Source organism: Dendrobates tinctorius, unplaced genomic scaffold, assembly GCF_039654945.1.
Source record: "Dendrobates tinctorius isolate UK_male_01 unplaced genomic scaffold, ASM3965494v1 ptg000295l, whole genome shotgun sequence".
NCBI classification, from domain to species: domain Eukaryota; kingdom Metazoa; phylum Chordata; class Amphibia; order Anura; family Dendrobatidae; genus Dendrobates; species Dendrobates tinctorius.
The window spans coordinates 1,870,982-1,889,066 of NW_027361962.1; the positions used below are offsets into that span (position 1 = coordinate 1,870,982).

General features: G+C 45.6%; 1 protein-coding gene across 1 annotated transcript in view; it reads left to right on the forward strand.

The window, feature by feature from the left end:
• LOC141073046 (uncharacterized) overlaps window positions 1-11,545 on the forward strand; it is an 81,189-nt gene extending 69,644 nt beyond the window's left edge. The window contains 1 exon segment of the mRNA XM_073560365.1: window positions 10,209-11,545. Coding sequence (XP_073416466.1) covers window positions 10,209-11,293 — 1,085 coding nt within the window. The 3' untranslated portion in view covers window positions 11,294-11,545.
• The last annotated feature ends 6,540 nt before the right edge of the window (window positions 11,546-18,085 follow it).

An 18,085-nucleotide genomic window follows, 5' to 3' on the forward strand; every position in this document is an offset into this window, starting at 1 on the left:
GCTAGCCAAGATGGAGATCGCAGAGCGGACCAAAGTGGAGCTGGCCAAGATGGAGATGGCAGAGCGGAGAGAAGAGAGTCGGCGAGCAGGGGGAGCTCTGGCCTTCGACCAGGTACCGTCAACAGTAAGCCACAAAAAGATCCAGTATAATGCCTTCCGACAGTTGGGGGAGGCAGAGGAAGACATTGATAGCTTTCTGCAGGACTTTGAGCGGCAGTGTGTCCTTCATCAGGTAAAGCCGGAGGAACGGGTTCAGATTCTGGCCAGCAAGCTGACAGGCCGGGCAGCGGACGCCTATCGCACGGTACCTGATGAGGACTGTATGGACTATGAGCGGATCAAAGAAGTGATCTTGGCCCGGTATGCGCTGACACCAGAGGCATACCGCCAAATGTTCCGCGGACTTATAAAACGCGTAACCGATACCCATGCTGAATGGGCCTGTAAATTACGGCGGTCACTGCTACAGTGGGTACAAGGGAGCCAAGCAACCACTAAGGAGGACCTCCTCCAGCTCTTCTTGTTAGAACGATTCTTTAATGGACTAACCCCCGAGACACAGGAATGGCTTCGGGACAGGCGGCCAACGACTCTTGAGGAAGCCGCTCGTCTGGCCGATGAACATCATGTTGCCAGGAGGCCTCAGTTGTCCGGATCAAAGATGGTTACTAGGGTCCCGCCCATGGACCTGGAGGGGGGACCAGCTAGAAACCCGGCCTACCACAGTCCCCCTGGGGCGCGATGCCACACCTGCCTTCAGCTGGGCCACCTGCAAAGACAATGTCCCAGCCGGACTCAGCATACCCAGTGGCCAAAGGCGGGAACAGCTACCTTCAGCCGGGCTGCTGTACACTGCTACCAAGGCGAAGCTGACTCGGCATTGGGGGCTACGACTAACCAAGGGGTGGAAGAGATGGAGGAAGTGCTGCATGAAGTAGACCCCGTGCAGGCAACCCGGGCAGATAATCGACAACAGCATCGACAGGTCGTGTGGGTTAATGGGGAAACGTATGCAGGGGCTCAGATTCCGGGGCAACTTTGACCCTTGTGAAGCCTCATCTCGTCCGGGACCAAGAGAAGACGGACCAGACAGTGGCAGTCCGTGTAGCAGGGGGAGCTATACATCGACTGCCCACTGCTAGGATTCACCTGAACTGGGGAGTCGGGGATGGCCTTGTTGAGGTCGGCTTGATGGAGGATTTGCCAGCAGACGTCTTGGTGGGAAATGACTTGGGGTCCATGTTGTCTGCATTCTCAGTTGCCCCTCTGGCTGAGACATATCCTGTGACCACCCGGAGACAAGCTCGAGCTGCGGAGGCGGAATCACACTCGGAGGAGGCCCAGGTAAGACATCCCAGCCCTACACGTATTCCCATAGCCAGACACATTTCTTGGGCCACCCCAGATGAATTTAAGAGGGAGTTACTTGAGGATCCTTCATTGGAAGGATATCGTGGGAAGGCACAGGAGGGGAGAGGGGTACTGGAAGGGGAACAGTTTGTATGGAAGCAGGGACTCCTCTACCGGATCACAGAGCAGCACCACACAGGGACGAGCTCCACTATAAAATGACAGCTGGTAGTTCCCAAGAAGTATAGGCAGGAGTTACTGCGAATCTCTCATGACATACCCTTGGCCGGGCACTTCGGCGTCAGTCGCTCCAGGCATCGTCTGACACAAAACTTCTTTTGGCCGGGGGAAACCTATGATGTTCGTCAGTACTGCCAGACCTGTGACAGTTGCCAGCGCATTGGCAAGAGGGGGGGATCGATGCAAGGCCAAATTACGCCCCCTCCCCATTGTGGAGGAACTATTTAGCCGACTAGCGGTCTATCTCATAGGGCCGTTAGCCAAACCCAGTCCGTCAGGGAAAAGGTATATATTGACAGTGGTAGATTATGCCACACGGTATCCAGTTGGATTTCCCAGGGAGATTATCTCGGACCAGGGTACCCAGTTTACAGCAGAGGTGACCAACCAACTGTGGAAGCTGTGCGGCGTAAAGTCCATTAGAAGCGCCCCGTACCACCCGCAAACCAATGGGTTGTGTGAACGCTTTAACGGGACATTAAAACAGCTCATTGGGACTTTTACCAGGACCTTTAGGGACTGTGAGAAATTCTTGCCACACCTCCTGTTTGCCTATCGGGAGGTGCCCCAAGAATCCACGGGGTTCTCTCCGTTCGAGCTGGTATACGGGAGACGGGTAAGGGGACCCCTAGACTTAGTGCTAGATCACTGGGAAGGGGAGGGCCTCAGAAGGGGTACCTATTGTACCCTATATGCTGGAATTCCTGGACCGCCTACAGGAGCTGACCCAGGCTGTACGTGAGAACATGCAGGCGACCCAGCGGCGCCAGCGCGTATGGTACGATCAGAGGGCCAGAGAGCGCACCTTGGAAATAGGACAGAAGGTCCTGGTGTTAGAGCCCACTAAGCAGAACAAGTTCCAAGCTGCATGGCAGGGGCCCTACCAGGTAGTGGGGAAAATAGCCTCCACAACCTATAATGTCGCCGATTGTGACGACCCCAGGGTTATCCGCATGTTCCACGTGAATATGCTGAAGCCCTATCGGGAGCGCCCTGAAGAGGTAGTGGCCATCTGTGCACCTGAAGCAGAGGATTTAGCAGGACTTCCCTTGCCGGATGTCTTAGGGGAAAGGACTCAGACTAAAACATGGCACCAGGTACACTTGGGTGAAGACCTAGGCCCCCAGGAGAGACAGCAGGTGGAGGAGTTGTTGAGGCAGCGACAGAGGATGTTTTCGGGGAGACCAGGGTACACTCGCCTGGCACAACACAAGGTTGAGACCCAGGATCAGACCCCCCTGCGACAAAACACCTCCCGCGTCCCTGAGTCTGTACGAGAGGGGATGCGACGAGATACAAGAGATGTTGCATTTAGGGGTCATTGAAGAGTCAGTCCCTGGGCATCCCCCCCGTAGTGTTAGTGCCCAAGAAGGATGGGACTACACGGTTTTGTGTAGACTATCGTAAGCTCAATGAGAAAACAGTGACTGATGCATATCCCATGCCGCGTGTGAATGAGTTGTTAGACCGGCTGGCGGGGGCAAAGTATTTGACCACCATCGATCTATGCAAAGGCTACTGGCAGATTCCCCTTAGTCCTGACGCTATTCCCAAGTCGGCATTTGTCACCCCGTTCGGCTTATTCCAGTTTCGAGTTATGCCATTCGGGATGAAGAATGCTCCGGCGACCTTCCAAAGGCTGGCTGACCGGCTTCTGGATGGTCTCCAGGACTATGCTTGTGCCTACCTGGACGACATCGCCATCTACAGTGCGACATGGGAAGAGCATCTAAATCACCTAGAGACAGTATTGGACAGGATCCACCAGGCCGGAATCACCCTGAACCCAAACAAGTGTCACGTGGGCAAAGCAGAGGTTCAGTATTTAGGGCATTGGGTGGGAAGTGGGAAACAGCGACCAGAACCAGCCAAGATTGAAGCCATAGCCAAATGTCCCACCTCACGCACTAAAACCCAGGTCATGGCGTTTCTAGGGACAGCGGGGTATTACAGGAAATTCGTTCCCAATTACAGCAGCGTAGCCAAGCCCCTCACTGATTTGACCCGTAAGAACCAACCCCGCCAGGTAACCTGGACCCCAGAGTGTGAGGAAGCCTTCCGCCAACTAAAGGACGCCCTCACCAATACCCCTGTATTGGCCGCACCAATCCAACGAAACGTTTCCTTGTTCACACAGATGCTTCTATGTTTGGATTGGGGGCAGTACTGAGCCAAGTCGGGCCGGACGGCCAAGAACACCCGGTAGCTTACCTGAGTCGGAAACTACTGCCCCGTGAAGTAAGCTATGCGGCCATCGAGAAGGAGTGTCTGGCGGTAGTATGGGCACTCAAAAAGTTGCAACCATATTTGTATGGACGACAGTTTTCCCTTCTAACGCACCATAATCCCCTAGTCTGGCTTAATCGGATCTCCAGAGACAACACCAGATTGCTGCGGTGGAGTTTAGCCCTACAACCTCTGGACTTCACCATCCACTACAGACCCGGCAAACAAAACGGTAATGCCGATGGACTAAGTCGACAAACGGAACTTGAACCAACCCCATAAACTTCGGTCATCCCCAAACCGATCCGTTAAGGATCAGACTGTGTATGCCGATCGCGTTGCTGAAAAGGGGGAGCCGTGTTACGGAACCACTCAGCACCCAGAATATGTTGTGCAGTTATATGTATGTATAATAGGTTCCATGGGAGATGCATGTCCCTAATGCATCAGCCCACAGGCTGCGCCCTGGGCAGAGGGGACACGATATTCCCCATTCAGACTCCAGCCAAAGCAGAGTGGGCCTCCGGAAACACAGGGTGGTACTGAAAGAGGTACCCGAGATTGGAAGACCCCGTTACACTTACAATAGTAATAATTAAAAAAAATCTACGAAAATAAGCAAATGAAAGTCAGACATTGCTTTTTAACCATGCTTCCACGTAATTAAAAAAAAAAAAAATAAAACTCATGAAATAGGACTGGACAGAAATGATAGTACCCCTGAAAATAATGTGACAAAAGGGACATGTTAATTAATAACTATGTTACTATGTTAAATCAAGGTGTGTCTACAATCTTGGAATCACTGAGTGGACCTGTATATAGGGCTACAGATACTCACTGTGCTGTGTGGTGACATGGTATCACACTCAACATGGACCAAAGGAAGCGAAGGAAAGAGTTGTCTCAGGAGATTAGAAAGTAAATTATAAACAAACATGTTAAAGGTAAAAGAGCCATGGGACTGTAGCCAACCTCTCTGGACGTGGCTGCAGGAGGAAAATTGATGACAAATCAAAGAGACGGATAATATGAATGGTAACAAAAGAGCCCAGAAAAACTTCTAAACAGATTAAAGGTGAACTTCAAGCTCAAGGAACATCAGTGTCAGATCACACCATCCGTCATTGTATGAGCCAAAGTGGATTTCATGGGAGACAACCAAGAAGGGAACTATTGTTGAAAAAAAATCATAAAAATGCCAGACTGGAATTTGCCAAGCTACATATTGACAAGCCACAAAGCTTCTGGGAGAATGTCCTATGGACAGATGAGACAAAAATGTAACTTTTTGGCAAGGCACATCAGCTCTATGTTCACAAATGGAAAAAATAAGCATATCAAGAAAAGAACACTGTCCCTACTGTGAAACATGGAGGAGGCTGTGTTATGTTCTGGGGCTGCATCTGGCACAGGGTTTTCTAGAATCTGTGCAGGGTACAATGAAATCTCAAGACTATCAAGGGATTCTAGAGAGAAATGTGCTGCCGAGTGTCAGAAAGCTTGGGGCCATGGGTCTTGCAACAGGATAATGACCCAAAACACACAGCTAAAAACACCCAAGAATGGCTAAGAGGAAAACATTGGACTATTCTGAAGTGGCCTTCTATGAGCCCTGACCTAAATCCTATTGAGCATCTTTGGAAAGAGCTGAAACATGCCGTCTGGAAAAGGCAACCTTCCAACACGAGACAACCGGAGCAGTTTGTTTCAACGTATGTTTTCTTTAAAATGCTGCAGCATCAGAGTAAAACATAAAGGAGCCGATGTCTGATTCATGAATAAGTCTAGAAGAGGGAAACACAGCACATAATAGGGTGATACTCTATGGAGGGAGTGTGTGGGTTACTCGTTTTATTTATGTATATACCGTATTTTTCGGACTATTAAGCAGGGCTGTGGAGTCGGTAAGCCAAACCTGCGACTCCGACTCCGACTCCTCAATTTCCCTTACACCGACTCCGACTCCACGACTCCGACTCCCACACATATTGCTTATATTTAAGTGAAAAATTTATTGTAGTACAATGTGAACCTCAGACATTTAATCATTTTTATGATCCAATAATCAAGATATTTATATAGAACAGAATATATATTGGTGTACTACCCGGTTTTCATTCTTTTTGGTACAGATACGATATGGATAGACAGAGCAGATTTCTAATCTGCTTTTGCTATTGAAAACATTATCTATGAGCTCAAAAACCTTTCAGGTGATGCAGTTTTTTAAAAAGATGATCAGCTTTTGCAGCTGAAAAACGTATCCTCAAAAAACACAGGAAAAACGCTGTGTGTGAATGTAGCCTTAGATCAGGAATATAACAGCCATTTATAGGACATTTCATAACTTTCCCAAACTCCTATGAAAAAATATTCAGCACATTCTGCATTGAATTACTGTACCCAATTTATTATATATTTTAGGAGTCGGAGTCGGTCCATTTTATACCGACTCCGACTCCACCAAAATGAGCACCGACTCCGACTCCACGACTCCGACTCCGACTCCACAGCCCTGCTATTAAGACGCAGTTTTTTCCCCAAAAATTTTTGGGGAAAACGGGGGTGCGTCTTAAAGTCGGAATATACCGTACTTACAATTAGTGAGGTGGCAGCAGGGGTCAAGCGGTTCTTCATGTTGTCCGACGCTGCAGGGCGATGATCTGCCTCTCATCCTGGTTCGGCAGTGCGGGGGCTCTGGCGACATTTTGTGAAAGCCCGGAGCCTGTGCACTTCCATTGCCTCAATGCTGTGGCCTCCGGGAAAATGGCCTCTGGAGGCGTTGCATGTGCAGATTGAGATCTTGGCAACGACATCTCGTCTCCCTAGATCTCGGGACGAGATCTCGTTGCTGAGATCTCAATCTGCGCATGTGCCACCTCTGGCCGCCATTTTCCCTGAGGCCACAGCATCGAAGCAATGGAAGTGCGCGGGCTTCGGGCTTTCACAAAATGTCGTCGGAGACCCCGCACCACCGAGCCTGCAGCACTAGTCTTGGAATGTGATTTCCCGGAGACCACCGCATCGCAGCAATAGATGTGCGGGGACTCCGGGCTTTCACAAAATGTCAGTGGAGCCCCCACACCACCGGATCACCGCCGAACCTGCCACACCAGTCTGGGTCATATCATTGCCGGACCACCAAACACCCTCTGTGGCTCCGCTCCACCAGCGCTGCTGATCCTCCCAGGGTAGCTGAATTCAGGACTGTAAGACAGAACCCCATTTGACGTATTAATTTTTCCTTCTGAAAATTTGGGGTGTGTCTTATGGTCCGGTTCATGTTCTAAACCGAAAAATACGGTACTTCATAAATTTCCTCATTCCTTCATACATGCCCATCTGCATTGTGCCATTCTTTAAGACATCTAACTGCCCTGCTCATTTTTCCTCTTATCTGGTTCTTAACCTTGTATAGCTTCCTTGTACTTTATATTTTATAGTGTTTTTATCTATTTTTCACTAAAGTTGTTCACGCTTGTATTTATGTATGGTCTTTGTCACGTTTTTGATGTTGGAGTCTTTATGATCTGCTGCATGTGACCTTTATATGTGTGACTATAACGGTACCGTCACAATCCTTAGTGGAGGCAGTTTTGGGTGGTTGTTCATGAGCTTCAGTTACACATTAGAGCGTTGTAATGATATTAGACAGACTAAGTGGTCTTGCAGTGCATACCTTCGGTCACATCCACACATTATGCTAACATCAGCGAGTGTGGACATGACAATGGACTTGCACATATGAGAAGAGTATGGGCAGATAGCACAACTTCATCTACCTATCTCTTCAGTTTTGACCAGTATTTCCCAAACTCCAGTCCTCATGGCCCAGTGGGTCATGTTTTCAGGATTTCCTTAGTATTGCACAGATGGTGGAAGTATTATCAAGGCATCAGGAATTCTCTCACCTGTGCAAGTCTATGGAAATCCTGAAAACATGACCCGTGGGGGAACATGAGGACTGGAGTTTGGGAAACACTGATTTAGACCATACTGAGCTGCATATAATTATTCAAAAAAGGGAAGGACGATTCCTCTAACATCACATTTATATCACAAGTGAACACCATTAAAAAAGAAATTGCTAAATTGCTTCCGACCCCACAAATAAAAATATGTACCCCAAAAAAACTAAATTTCAGAGCAAAGCGAATATAATGGAAAATAAAAAATGTCAGGGCATCCAAAATGTGAAGACAAAATAATGAAGGAAATCAGTGGACCCTGCTCCAGCGACCCCGGCTTCTATCACTAGGCACTGACTCTGAGGACGGCACTGGTGATATAGGAGGGGGTGGTGTTGGCATCGGTTGGCAGCTCGGGCCACACGAGCTTGTAGTTGATGCGTCCATCTAGAACATTCCAAGTGAGTTTTCCTTCTGTCTGTGACTTTATTATATATTATTTTCACAGTTTTGGGAACCAGGCAAAAATCTGATGAATAATCCACAATCCATAATGGAGAAAAGAGAAAGTGATGTGCGGGGAGATGAGTGGCGGTGCAAAGAGGAAGATCTTACAGGTAACCGTCCTGATGAGGAGTCACCACGAAATAAGAGAAGAGTCACATTCACCTCATTCATCAGAGAATAGAAGTTTTGGGCCATAGATTCCCCCATTCAGCTAAAGTACAGTTTACATATGTCTGGTAATATGATGGCGCTATGTGAGATAACACCGGCTGTGCATCTACAATATGGATTTAATAATAGACTGAGATGATAGATCATCAGTGACTCGTAACAAACCTCGTTTAGTCTTTTTTTATGCTATCCATCACGTTTTTGGGATTAAAATGTAAGCTATTTGATATACTGAACTGAGCAGAGCTTCTAGCATACTCGTTTTCAGATAATTGCCTCCTAGTTACAGCCAGGAGTAGATTATAAGAGAAAGCAGAATAATGCCTGGGCTTTTCCAGCCTTAGATTTCCGCCATTGCCATGACTTCCTAATGCACGACCATACGGCTCCTCCGCTCTGCACGTAGCTGTCATGGAGCATGTGAGATGTACTCCGCCTGATAGCACTGACTCCTGAGCATTTCCCACAATGGGAATGGAATAATATGAGCTTATCCTGCCCTTTGTCACATGATGTGCTAGTAGTCAACTTAAGATAGTCACTGAGCAATAGATATAACATTCACAACACACATCGGAGTATGCAATATATGGAACCCAATTATTCTTCATTATTCAAGAACGGTCCAGGCCACAGACATATAATTATTGATGTTAGCATAAACATAAAATTAAACCTGAGTCTGCTGTCCGATGTCTCGCAGAATCCTCTGTAAAGATGAACGTTCGACCAAGTGTTCATATGTTCTCTATGGAGAGAAAAAAAATGCTCCCATACAATCCATCAGTGCTTGTTACAGGCCATTATCTGCCTTTGTAAAGATATAGTAATAATATGGAGTTAAATAGTATTTAAATCGTGTTCGGCTGTTTTCCTGGAAAATCGGCTACTGGGAGAAAATGAAGTTATATTTTCTATGTAGCTGCTTTCTTCTAGTCATTGAGGCGCTAAAGGGAGATGTAACAGTCACTGCTGAAAGAGAGATGACTGCTACAACCGTCTACTTCCCCTGAAGACTGACAGTGAGCGGCTACAGGAAGAATAGAATTCCCGATTGGGGCTTATTAGCTTTCATTGTGATGCAGCAATGATGGTTTGTTTCCATTCTCTCATGCATTTTTATTATTGCAGAATATTTTCTATGTACACAAGGGATGATCTGTGTGTCTGTACGTATGTGTGTGTGTGTGTGTGTGTGTATATATATGTATATATATATATATATATATATATATATAATATTCATTGTCACAAATGTTTACTGCTTGATCTTTGCACTGGCCAATGATTCGGAAGGAACATTAGTACAATTTTCACTAAGAATAATCATCACATCATGTAAATTACACTTTAGTCAGTTATTAATAATGCGTTGCTACATACCTTACAGTATGAAAGTTTTATCTTTTTAAATCTGTAATATTTGTAATTAGATAAATGATTTTTAAGGTTTTGTAAAAAAAATAATCAAATCACTTTTATTCTCTGCAGATGAGTATAATAGCAGCTCCGAAGGACATCTGATATCTTCGTATTTTAAAACAGAAGATGATAGCTTCAAACAAGAAACATATGAAGAGCATGGTGACATCTCAGATATACCCTCAGCCCTTCCTAGCAAAGAGCCATCTCCTGATTTATCACAAAGTGTTAAGAAAAATAAAAGAATTGTGGGAAATAAAAGCGCGTCCACCATAAAGAAACCAATTTCGTGCTCAGAATGTGGGAAATGTTTCACCGATAAATTAAAATTTACTAAACATTGGAGAACTCACACAGCAGTGAAGAAATTTTGCTGCTCAGAATGTGGGAAATGTTTTACTCAGAAAGCAAGTCTTGTTGTACATGAGAGAACTCACACAGGAGAGAAGCCATTCTCCTGTCCAGAATGTGGAAAATGTTTTACAGATAAATCAAATCTTGTTGTACATCAGAGAAATCACACAGGAGAGAAGCCATATTCATGCTCAGAATGTGGGAAATGTTTTACAGAGAAATCAAGTCTTGTTATACATAACAGAAATCACACAGGAGAAAAGCCATTTTCCTGTCCAGAATGTGGAAAATGTTTTACAGATAAATCAAATCTTGTTGTACATCAGAGAAATCACACAGGAGAGAAGCCATTTTCATGCTCAGAATGTGGGAAATGTTTTACAGATAAATCGACTCTTGTTGTACATCAGAAAAATCACACAGGAGAGAAGCCGTATTCATGCTCAGAATGTGGGAAATGTTTTACTAAGAAATCTCAACTTATTTTACATCAGAGAAATCACACAGGGGAGAAGCCATTTTCATGTTTAGTATGTGGGAAATGTTATAAAGATAAATCATTTCTTGTTATACATGTGAGATCCCACACAGGGGAGAAGCCATATTCATGTTCTGTATGTGGGAAATGTTATAATAGGAAATCTTATCTTATTATACATGAGAGACTTCACACAGGAGAGAAGCCATTTTCATGTTTCGAATGTGGAAAATGTTTCACAGAAAAGTCAAAACTTGTTACACATCACAGATGTCACACAGGAGAGAAGCCATTTTCTTGCTCACAATGTGGGAAATGTTATTCTAATAAATCTTATCTTATTAGACACAAGAGAATTCACACCGGAGAGAAGCCATTTTCATGTTTAGAATGTGGGAAATGTTTTACTAATAAATGTCATCTTATTAGACACAAGAGAATTCACACCGGTGAAAAGCCATTCTCATGTTTAGAATGTGGGAAATGTTTTAATAACAAATCTCATCTTGTTGCACATGAGAGAATTCACACAGGAGAGAAGCCATTCTCATGTTCAGAATGTTCAACATGTTTTACCACGAAATCGCATCTTGTTAGACATCAGAGAATTCACACTGGGAACAAGCCATTTTAATCTTTGTAACAAAGCCCAATTTTTCAAATCTGACATGTCACTTTATTGTGACCTAGAAAGCATTTTTTCCTGACACATTGTATTTTATGTTCGTAATAAATTTAATTCAATGTTTTGCTTTTATTAAAGTTTAAGAAATTTGACAAAAAAATTAAAAGATTTCCAATATTCAAACTTTGTTTACAGCTGCAAACCAAATAGTTATTCTCCATAAAAAAATAAAATTTTCTTATGTTTTATTATGTCACCATATTTTTTCAAATGTCTTTATTTTGTCAGAAGGGTTAAAAGTTTAACAGCAAGTTTTCATTATTTTCGGGCAATTTACAAAACTTATTTTCCAGTACGTCTCTCTGGGCAGCACACCAAGAGGTAGTCCATCCTTGACCTATGACAGAACAGAATCACAGAGAGGTTAAAAGGCCTCTCCCACCTCCACCCTCAAGTGTTTTTTCTGCCTCCACAGGGGACTGTCACATGAGAGGTTGATCCTAGAGTTAAGATATCTTATCCTGTGGAGCATCAGAGTACGGAGGTTTATCCTGAATTCAGATGGATGCTTTCTTAAATGTAACTTTGAGTCTAGTTTTGTAAGCGCGGCCCTAATCTGTGCCTCTTAACACCTCTGTGCTTCATAGCACCTATGGGCCTCAAAGCGCCTCATAGTGCCTTTGTGCTTCATGGTGCCTCGTAGCACCTCTTGGCCTCATGTCTCTTAGCGCCTTGTGGCTTTGTGCTTCTGTCTTCATGCATCTGGCTCAGTACCTTTGGGACTCTGCCTTTGGCTTTGTGCCTCGACTCCTGTTAGAAAGTCCTAATGTCTCTGGACTCCGATCCAGCCTCCTTTGCCTCAGTTTTGCAACTCGGCTTAGCCAACGAAGCAACTATGCTTGGATTGGCCTAGTATTTCTCCTCTTTCAGAACAGGAGTCTCAATTCAGCTACTGTCTTTGTCCTGTCTAATCTTGGTGTTAGAGTCAGGACTCTTTCGTAGTTATAGTTGAAGGAAGACATATCTATCGACTTCATCCTATAACATACTACGGACTGGGAGTAAGAAAAAATCCCACGAGGTAGATGTTAATTTCCTCATGTTATGGGAAAGGATCCTCCCTGACTCCACATAAAGCAATCAGACCCGTTTCTTTGAACCACATCAAAGACAGATTCTAGTCCCATAATTTGTAATATATTTATCAAGGAAAGCATCAGAATCTCATGCTTTTGTTGTGAACCAACAGTACAGCATTGTGGCAGAGAGTTCCATACTGTCAATACTTTTACAGCAAAGAATCCATGTCCACTGCTCTTATAGTAGAGAATCCATGTCCACTGCTCTTACAGTAAAGAGTCCAGAGTCCAGGCACTTACAGTTAAGAACCCAACGTACCAATGTCCTCACAGTAGATAATCACCATCTGTGCTTGGAATAAACCTTCCTCTAGATTTTAAGGCTGTTCCCTGTCACAGTTTCATCCTGGGTGTACAAATATCTCTGAGAAGATCAGACATAGCAAATCAGTTCATGATTTTATATATATATATATATATATATATATATATATATAGTGGTGTAGTGACCACTGTGTCCGCTAGGGGGCGCTGCGTGGATGTCCTAGGAGAGAGGATGAATGGCAGAAGAGTGAATGACCGTGGTGTATCTCAAGGTGGGTGGCCTTGAGATGGAGACTTATGTGTGTGTTGATCAGCAGTGATACTGCTGAGGTGCTGTTTCAATGTGTCCGGGAGAAGTCTCCAGGTAGCTGGGGAGACGGTTGTTACTAGTTACCTACAAATCCACTCAGGGGTGTGGTTAAGAATGATATTGTAAAGAGTGTGAAAATGGTTCAAGGACCTGTGATGAGGTCATAGCCATGTGACCCGGTGGGTGTGGCTACAGACCATATAAGGTGGCCAGGGTAGGTCACGTGTGAATGCTGGGACCTGGTTGGTCCATTTTGGAAGGCCCCATCTGGGAGAAATGGGGGCTGTCTTCCTGACGGCAAGGAACGCTGTGTTGAATGGCTGCATGTGCCTGATGATTCCCTGGAGGGAATGGACATCTGCAGCATGATGAGGTTAAGCAGTCATGAGGAAACCCTGACGTGGGTGAGATAACTGAGGCTGAAGAGCCTGTATATGCCTTACCTGTGTGACCACAGGGGTTACAGGGCTGATCTCTGTCATGGACGCTATGCTGATGTGATGAACTTTATGTTACTGCTGTGGGTTTATGATGCTGAATAAACCACAAGGACTATAATTGTTTTATGGAAAACCTGTGCCAGATCTGGTTTTGTGGCGGCTAAGCAAGTATCCCCTACTTGAATAACAGCACTACCTTACAATATATATATATATATGGAACAGCTGAAGGTAACTGCATTTGTTTAGACCCCTTTCCTCAATTCCACAGTCCAGACACCCTGTGTTGTTAACTTTGGCACCACAGAAGGGATGATCCACAATTCTCTATCAGATCTAAAGATTCAGAATAGATGTCCATGGGCTCCTGGGTGTGTAATCTAGAATCACCCAATGCTGTGACCATTGTTAGGCGTCGGATTCCTGCAGCTGCATAGCAGGAATCCAGAGCCATACATCCAGCGGTCTCCCATTCCTTTCCGACCGCTCAGGGACCTGCACAGCAATCTCAGCGAGCCAGGCGCCCTGCTCAGACCAGCTCTCTATGTTGCTGCCACCTCTGGACCAGCAATGGTAGCGCAACCTGCTTTGCAGGAAACCACTCCAGAGGCTAAGTCCTCTCACCGCGCTACTGGGCATGCCCACGAGACGATCTCCCAGTGGAGATCGGGGGTCACGTGCTCAGGTCCTTGTCTTGATCTGATTGGCCCATCTCAGAGGTCTGGAAGGTCTCGGAAGCGCATGGCTATAAAAGGCCCGCATGGCCGCTCGGCCATGCACTAATATAGACAATATGTGCTATGTGTGAATAGTGACGGATGTATGATTGTGGTGACTGACTCATTTGAAACCCCTTCCCTCTGATATTACGCATGTGGTTAGGGAATTAGTTTAGTAGTCAGCACCAGTCAGTGGCATGCCATACGCCACGGTGCATACCGCACCGCTACACTAGCGTCCGATAGTGTTATGCCTCACGGCACTGTCATACAGCGGCAGTAGTTACCGCCGCGCTGCAGTTAGCAGCATTTACCAAGCGTCCGCGGTAGCGACGCCGCACGCACGGTAGGTCAAGACGGGCACCGACCTCTGCCTTAGGCCGTGTCCTGTGACCGTATACCGTGTGTGCAAGCCAGCTGAGACCTGTGAAGCTAACAGGCTCGGCGTTTGTGCTTTACTTATACTAAAGCGCCTCTATGTTTAACAGAGTCCGCTCTGCTCCCCTCGGGTGACATTTAACCCGAGCGCAGTATACCGCCATATAGCGAGTCTGCCATTACTCAGCAGCGGTTGTTACACCTACTGCACGGTGGACCCCGGGCGTCGAACGCACTTCCGATGATTTATATTTAGTGCGTTCCGCCGTCCCTAACAACCATTTATCCATACACTAAAGGTTATTGGTTTGATTTTCCGTCAATCCAGGGTTTTTATCCGCAGGACTCCTTGTGCTATGGTAAGCTGGTCTGTAACCAAGGTTTAGTCTGAGTCGCGGAGGAACGGAGACAGAACAGGCCTCCTGTGTTATTAAGCACATGCAGGTTTATTATTGGACTGCATCAGTTCTCATTGTGTTGGTGGTAGTGGCTATCACCATACTATTGCTGTGCAATAAGAGGTGTTTAAGGTCTATTCTATGGCTGCAGTGTTTATAATCTATCCAACAATCCCTGCGGTTCATTATTGGTGTTGGGATACAACAGGGCAGGGTCTCACTGTCTCCGTTTGGTTACCACATTTATACTGAATGTTAGGCATTATAGACATATATCAGACACTACAGTGATTTATTTTTGCAGAGTTCTATGGCTGTCTATATTTTCTTCTGATGTTACAGATCATGTCTATATCTAGCCTAGTTTTTCAGGCTTTCTGTACCCATCCTGGTGCTATTTCTCTGGTACTACTCCTTGTGTGCTGCCCTGAAGGACTTACTGGAAAGAGGAAATTAGACCTACCGGTAATTCCATTTCCAGCAGTATCTCAGGACAGCACCCATATCTTCCTGCAGATCGTTCATCCATCGGATCGCCATGGCTTGAGATTGAGCTGGGGCCATTAACGGGTTTATCTTGCATATGAGTTTCTAGTGGCTCGTATAGACCATTTACATCCATTATTCGGTGGTACGTTGAAAAAACACCTGAGGGTGGAGGTGAGAGAAACCTTTTAACCTCTTTGTGATCCTATCCAGTCTTGGGTCAAGGAAGGATTGCCTCCTGCTGTCCTAAAGGACTCCTAGAAACTGAATTACCAGTAAGTCTAATTCCCTCTTTCTTAGGGACCTATTTAGTTTTGAAGTGACTTTGAGGGTCCTATTGTCACGGTCACGTGTGTCTGGACGCAGCGAGTACCGCAAGGCGAACCCATATGACACACGTGACCCTGGATACACCGCCTCCAGTGGGGCGAATTTAAATAATAAACACGTGCAGCTGGATACGCCGCCTCCAACTGGCAAATTTAGATATTACACGTATATATAAAGTAGTCTGGAAACCCCGCCTCCAGTAAGGCGAATTTAAGTAATAAGGGAAACCTGGGAAACATTAACAATGGTGGGCCCTGCGATAGGGAATAGGGAAGTGGAGACCTCCTGAGCTCCCCTGAGCCAGTGTCCCTGCACTCCTAATGTTCCCTATGCCGGTTCCGCACCGGGCGCGCAACAGGAACCTAAAAACCCTAGCTTGCCCTGACCTAAACCCTCACTAGGGAATTGGTCGGTGCGGAAACTAATCCCACCACTGCACTAAAACGCACATGAGGAAAGATGACAAAACAGGGGAAACACCACTTAGCTTTGCTCTGTTGCGTACGCTCCTAGCAACAGAGCCCACCACCTGTGTGCATCTCCTCCTCCACCCGGATCCATCACCTTAACTGGATCCTTCACCATAGTGCAGCCTTGGAGCAGAGTCCACCACCAATTGCAGAAGTCCAGTAACAGAGTCCCAAAGATGAGTTCAGCTCCTGCCCAAAAAGTCAAGCATGTTTGAGTCCAGCTCTCAGCAACCAAGTCCCGCATGCTGAGTGCAACTCTCTCTATAGTCGTCACTCCACCAAGCCATGCAAGCACTTCCTGCCAACACCATATACTGGGACTCCACCACGCCATGCCAGCCCTTCTTGAAGACCACCTAGCTGCCACTCGTCCCCTCTGGCTGGACTGCGCAGGACTCATGTTCAGCTCCTTCTTTCACCCAGGCCTCCTTGTGAATGACTAACACACAATATCACCAACAGTGAATGATACACCTGACACTCATTTATAGAGCATTCACACCTGTTACCTAATCACGTGCATTTAACCAAAGAACTAAAGTGCGATACCACTCACCACCACCGGGGCAACTTAGAATGAACGACACCACGTGTAATAATTCTAATGGCCACCGGGGGCAATCAACCCACTTTGGCACCAAGCCAAAGGAAAAAAAGTTCAATTTGTGCATTTAAACTGTCAGATCCACCTTGGATCATGACACCTATGTTCTGGAAATTCCCTTGCAGGGATATCTTTTTAAAAACAAGACCCCAAAAAGTTTACAAGACTGATTTCAGGAAGTTTGTTAACCCTTTAAGTACTTCATAAAAAAAATGCAAAATGGAATTATTGGAATGAAAAATTGTGTGGTTATCAATGTGTGGGGGCTTTTGGAGGTACTTTCCTGCTGTGGTGGGCCACCATCATACTTTGTGTGCGAGGCTGTGGGGTTGATATTGACATTTTCTGAGGCCCATAATGGTTTCATATTTCACATTGATGGAGCAGTGTTGGGGATTGTTTTTCTGCCCCTGAGTTGATGTTTTTATTGTACCATTTTGGAGTAAATATGATGTCTTCTTGGCATTTGTGTCAAGGTTCCACCCCTAAGGGTGTCTGGGATGCAGTTACTGACAGCTTGGCCATCTAATCCGGTACAGGCGCGTGCTGAAGCTGTCAGTACTTTGACAGCATGGCCATCCAGTCTGGTTCAGGAGCGTGCTGAGCTGTCAGTGTGTTTATTGACAGCTCGACTAGCCAATCCATGACTGGGAAGCGTCGGCCATCTCCAGGTGTTCACTATCCCGGGTAATTACCATGCCTACTTAACTGAGCGACTGCACCCAGACTACTGCCAGATGTACATTCATCTTGTGAGGTTTGTGCTTTCCTGTGCCTTGAGTTCTATATGCTTGATCTATTGCCTGACCTTGGACTTCGTTCTGACAATCCACCTGTTTAACCCCTTCAGCTCTGATCTGTTATCCTTCCAGTATTCTGACCTCGGAACATTACCTGACTACACTTTTTTCTCTTCCTTGTGTTTACGACGTACCTTCATTGGACTCCTTGACCACTCTGACTCGCGGCTTGGCCGTGACAAGTGACTAGCGTCACAATTTGGTTGCGGTGTTGCAGGAGCCAAATAAAAATCAAAATTTTGCTGTTTTGATTCTTTTCTCATTATGGCATTTACAGATAAAGTTAATCAATTTTATATTTTGACAAATCAGACTTTTATGGATGTGGAGATATCAGAGTAATTTTTTCTTTTTTCTATTTTTAATGGGGGAAAAGAGGGGGAATTCAAATGTCTTTTTTAAAAAAAATATTTACAGTATTTTGTTGTCCTTTCAGGGTAATGAACCAGCTATCAGCCGATCG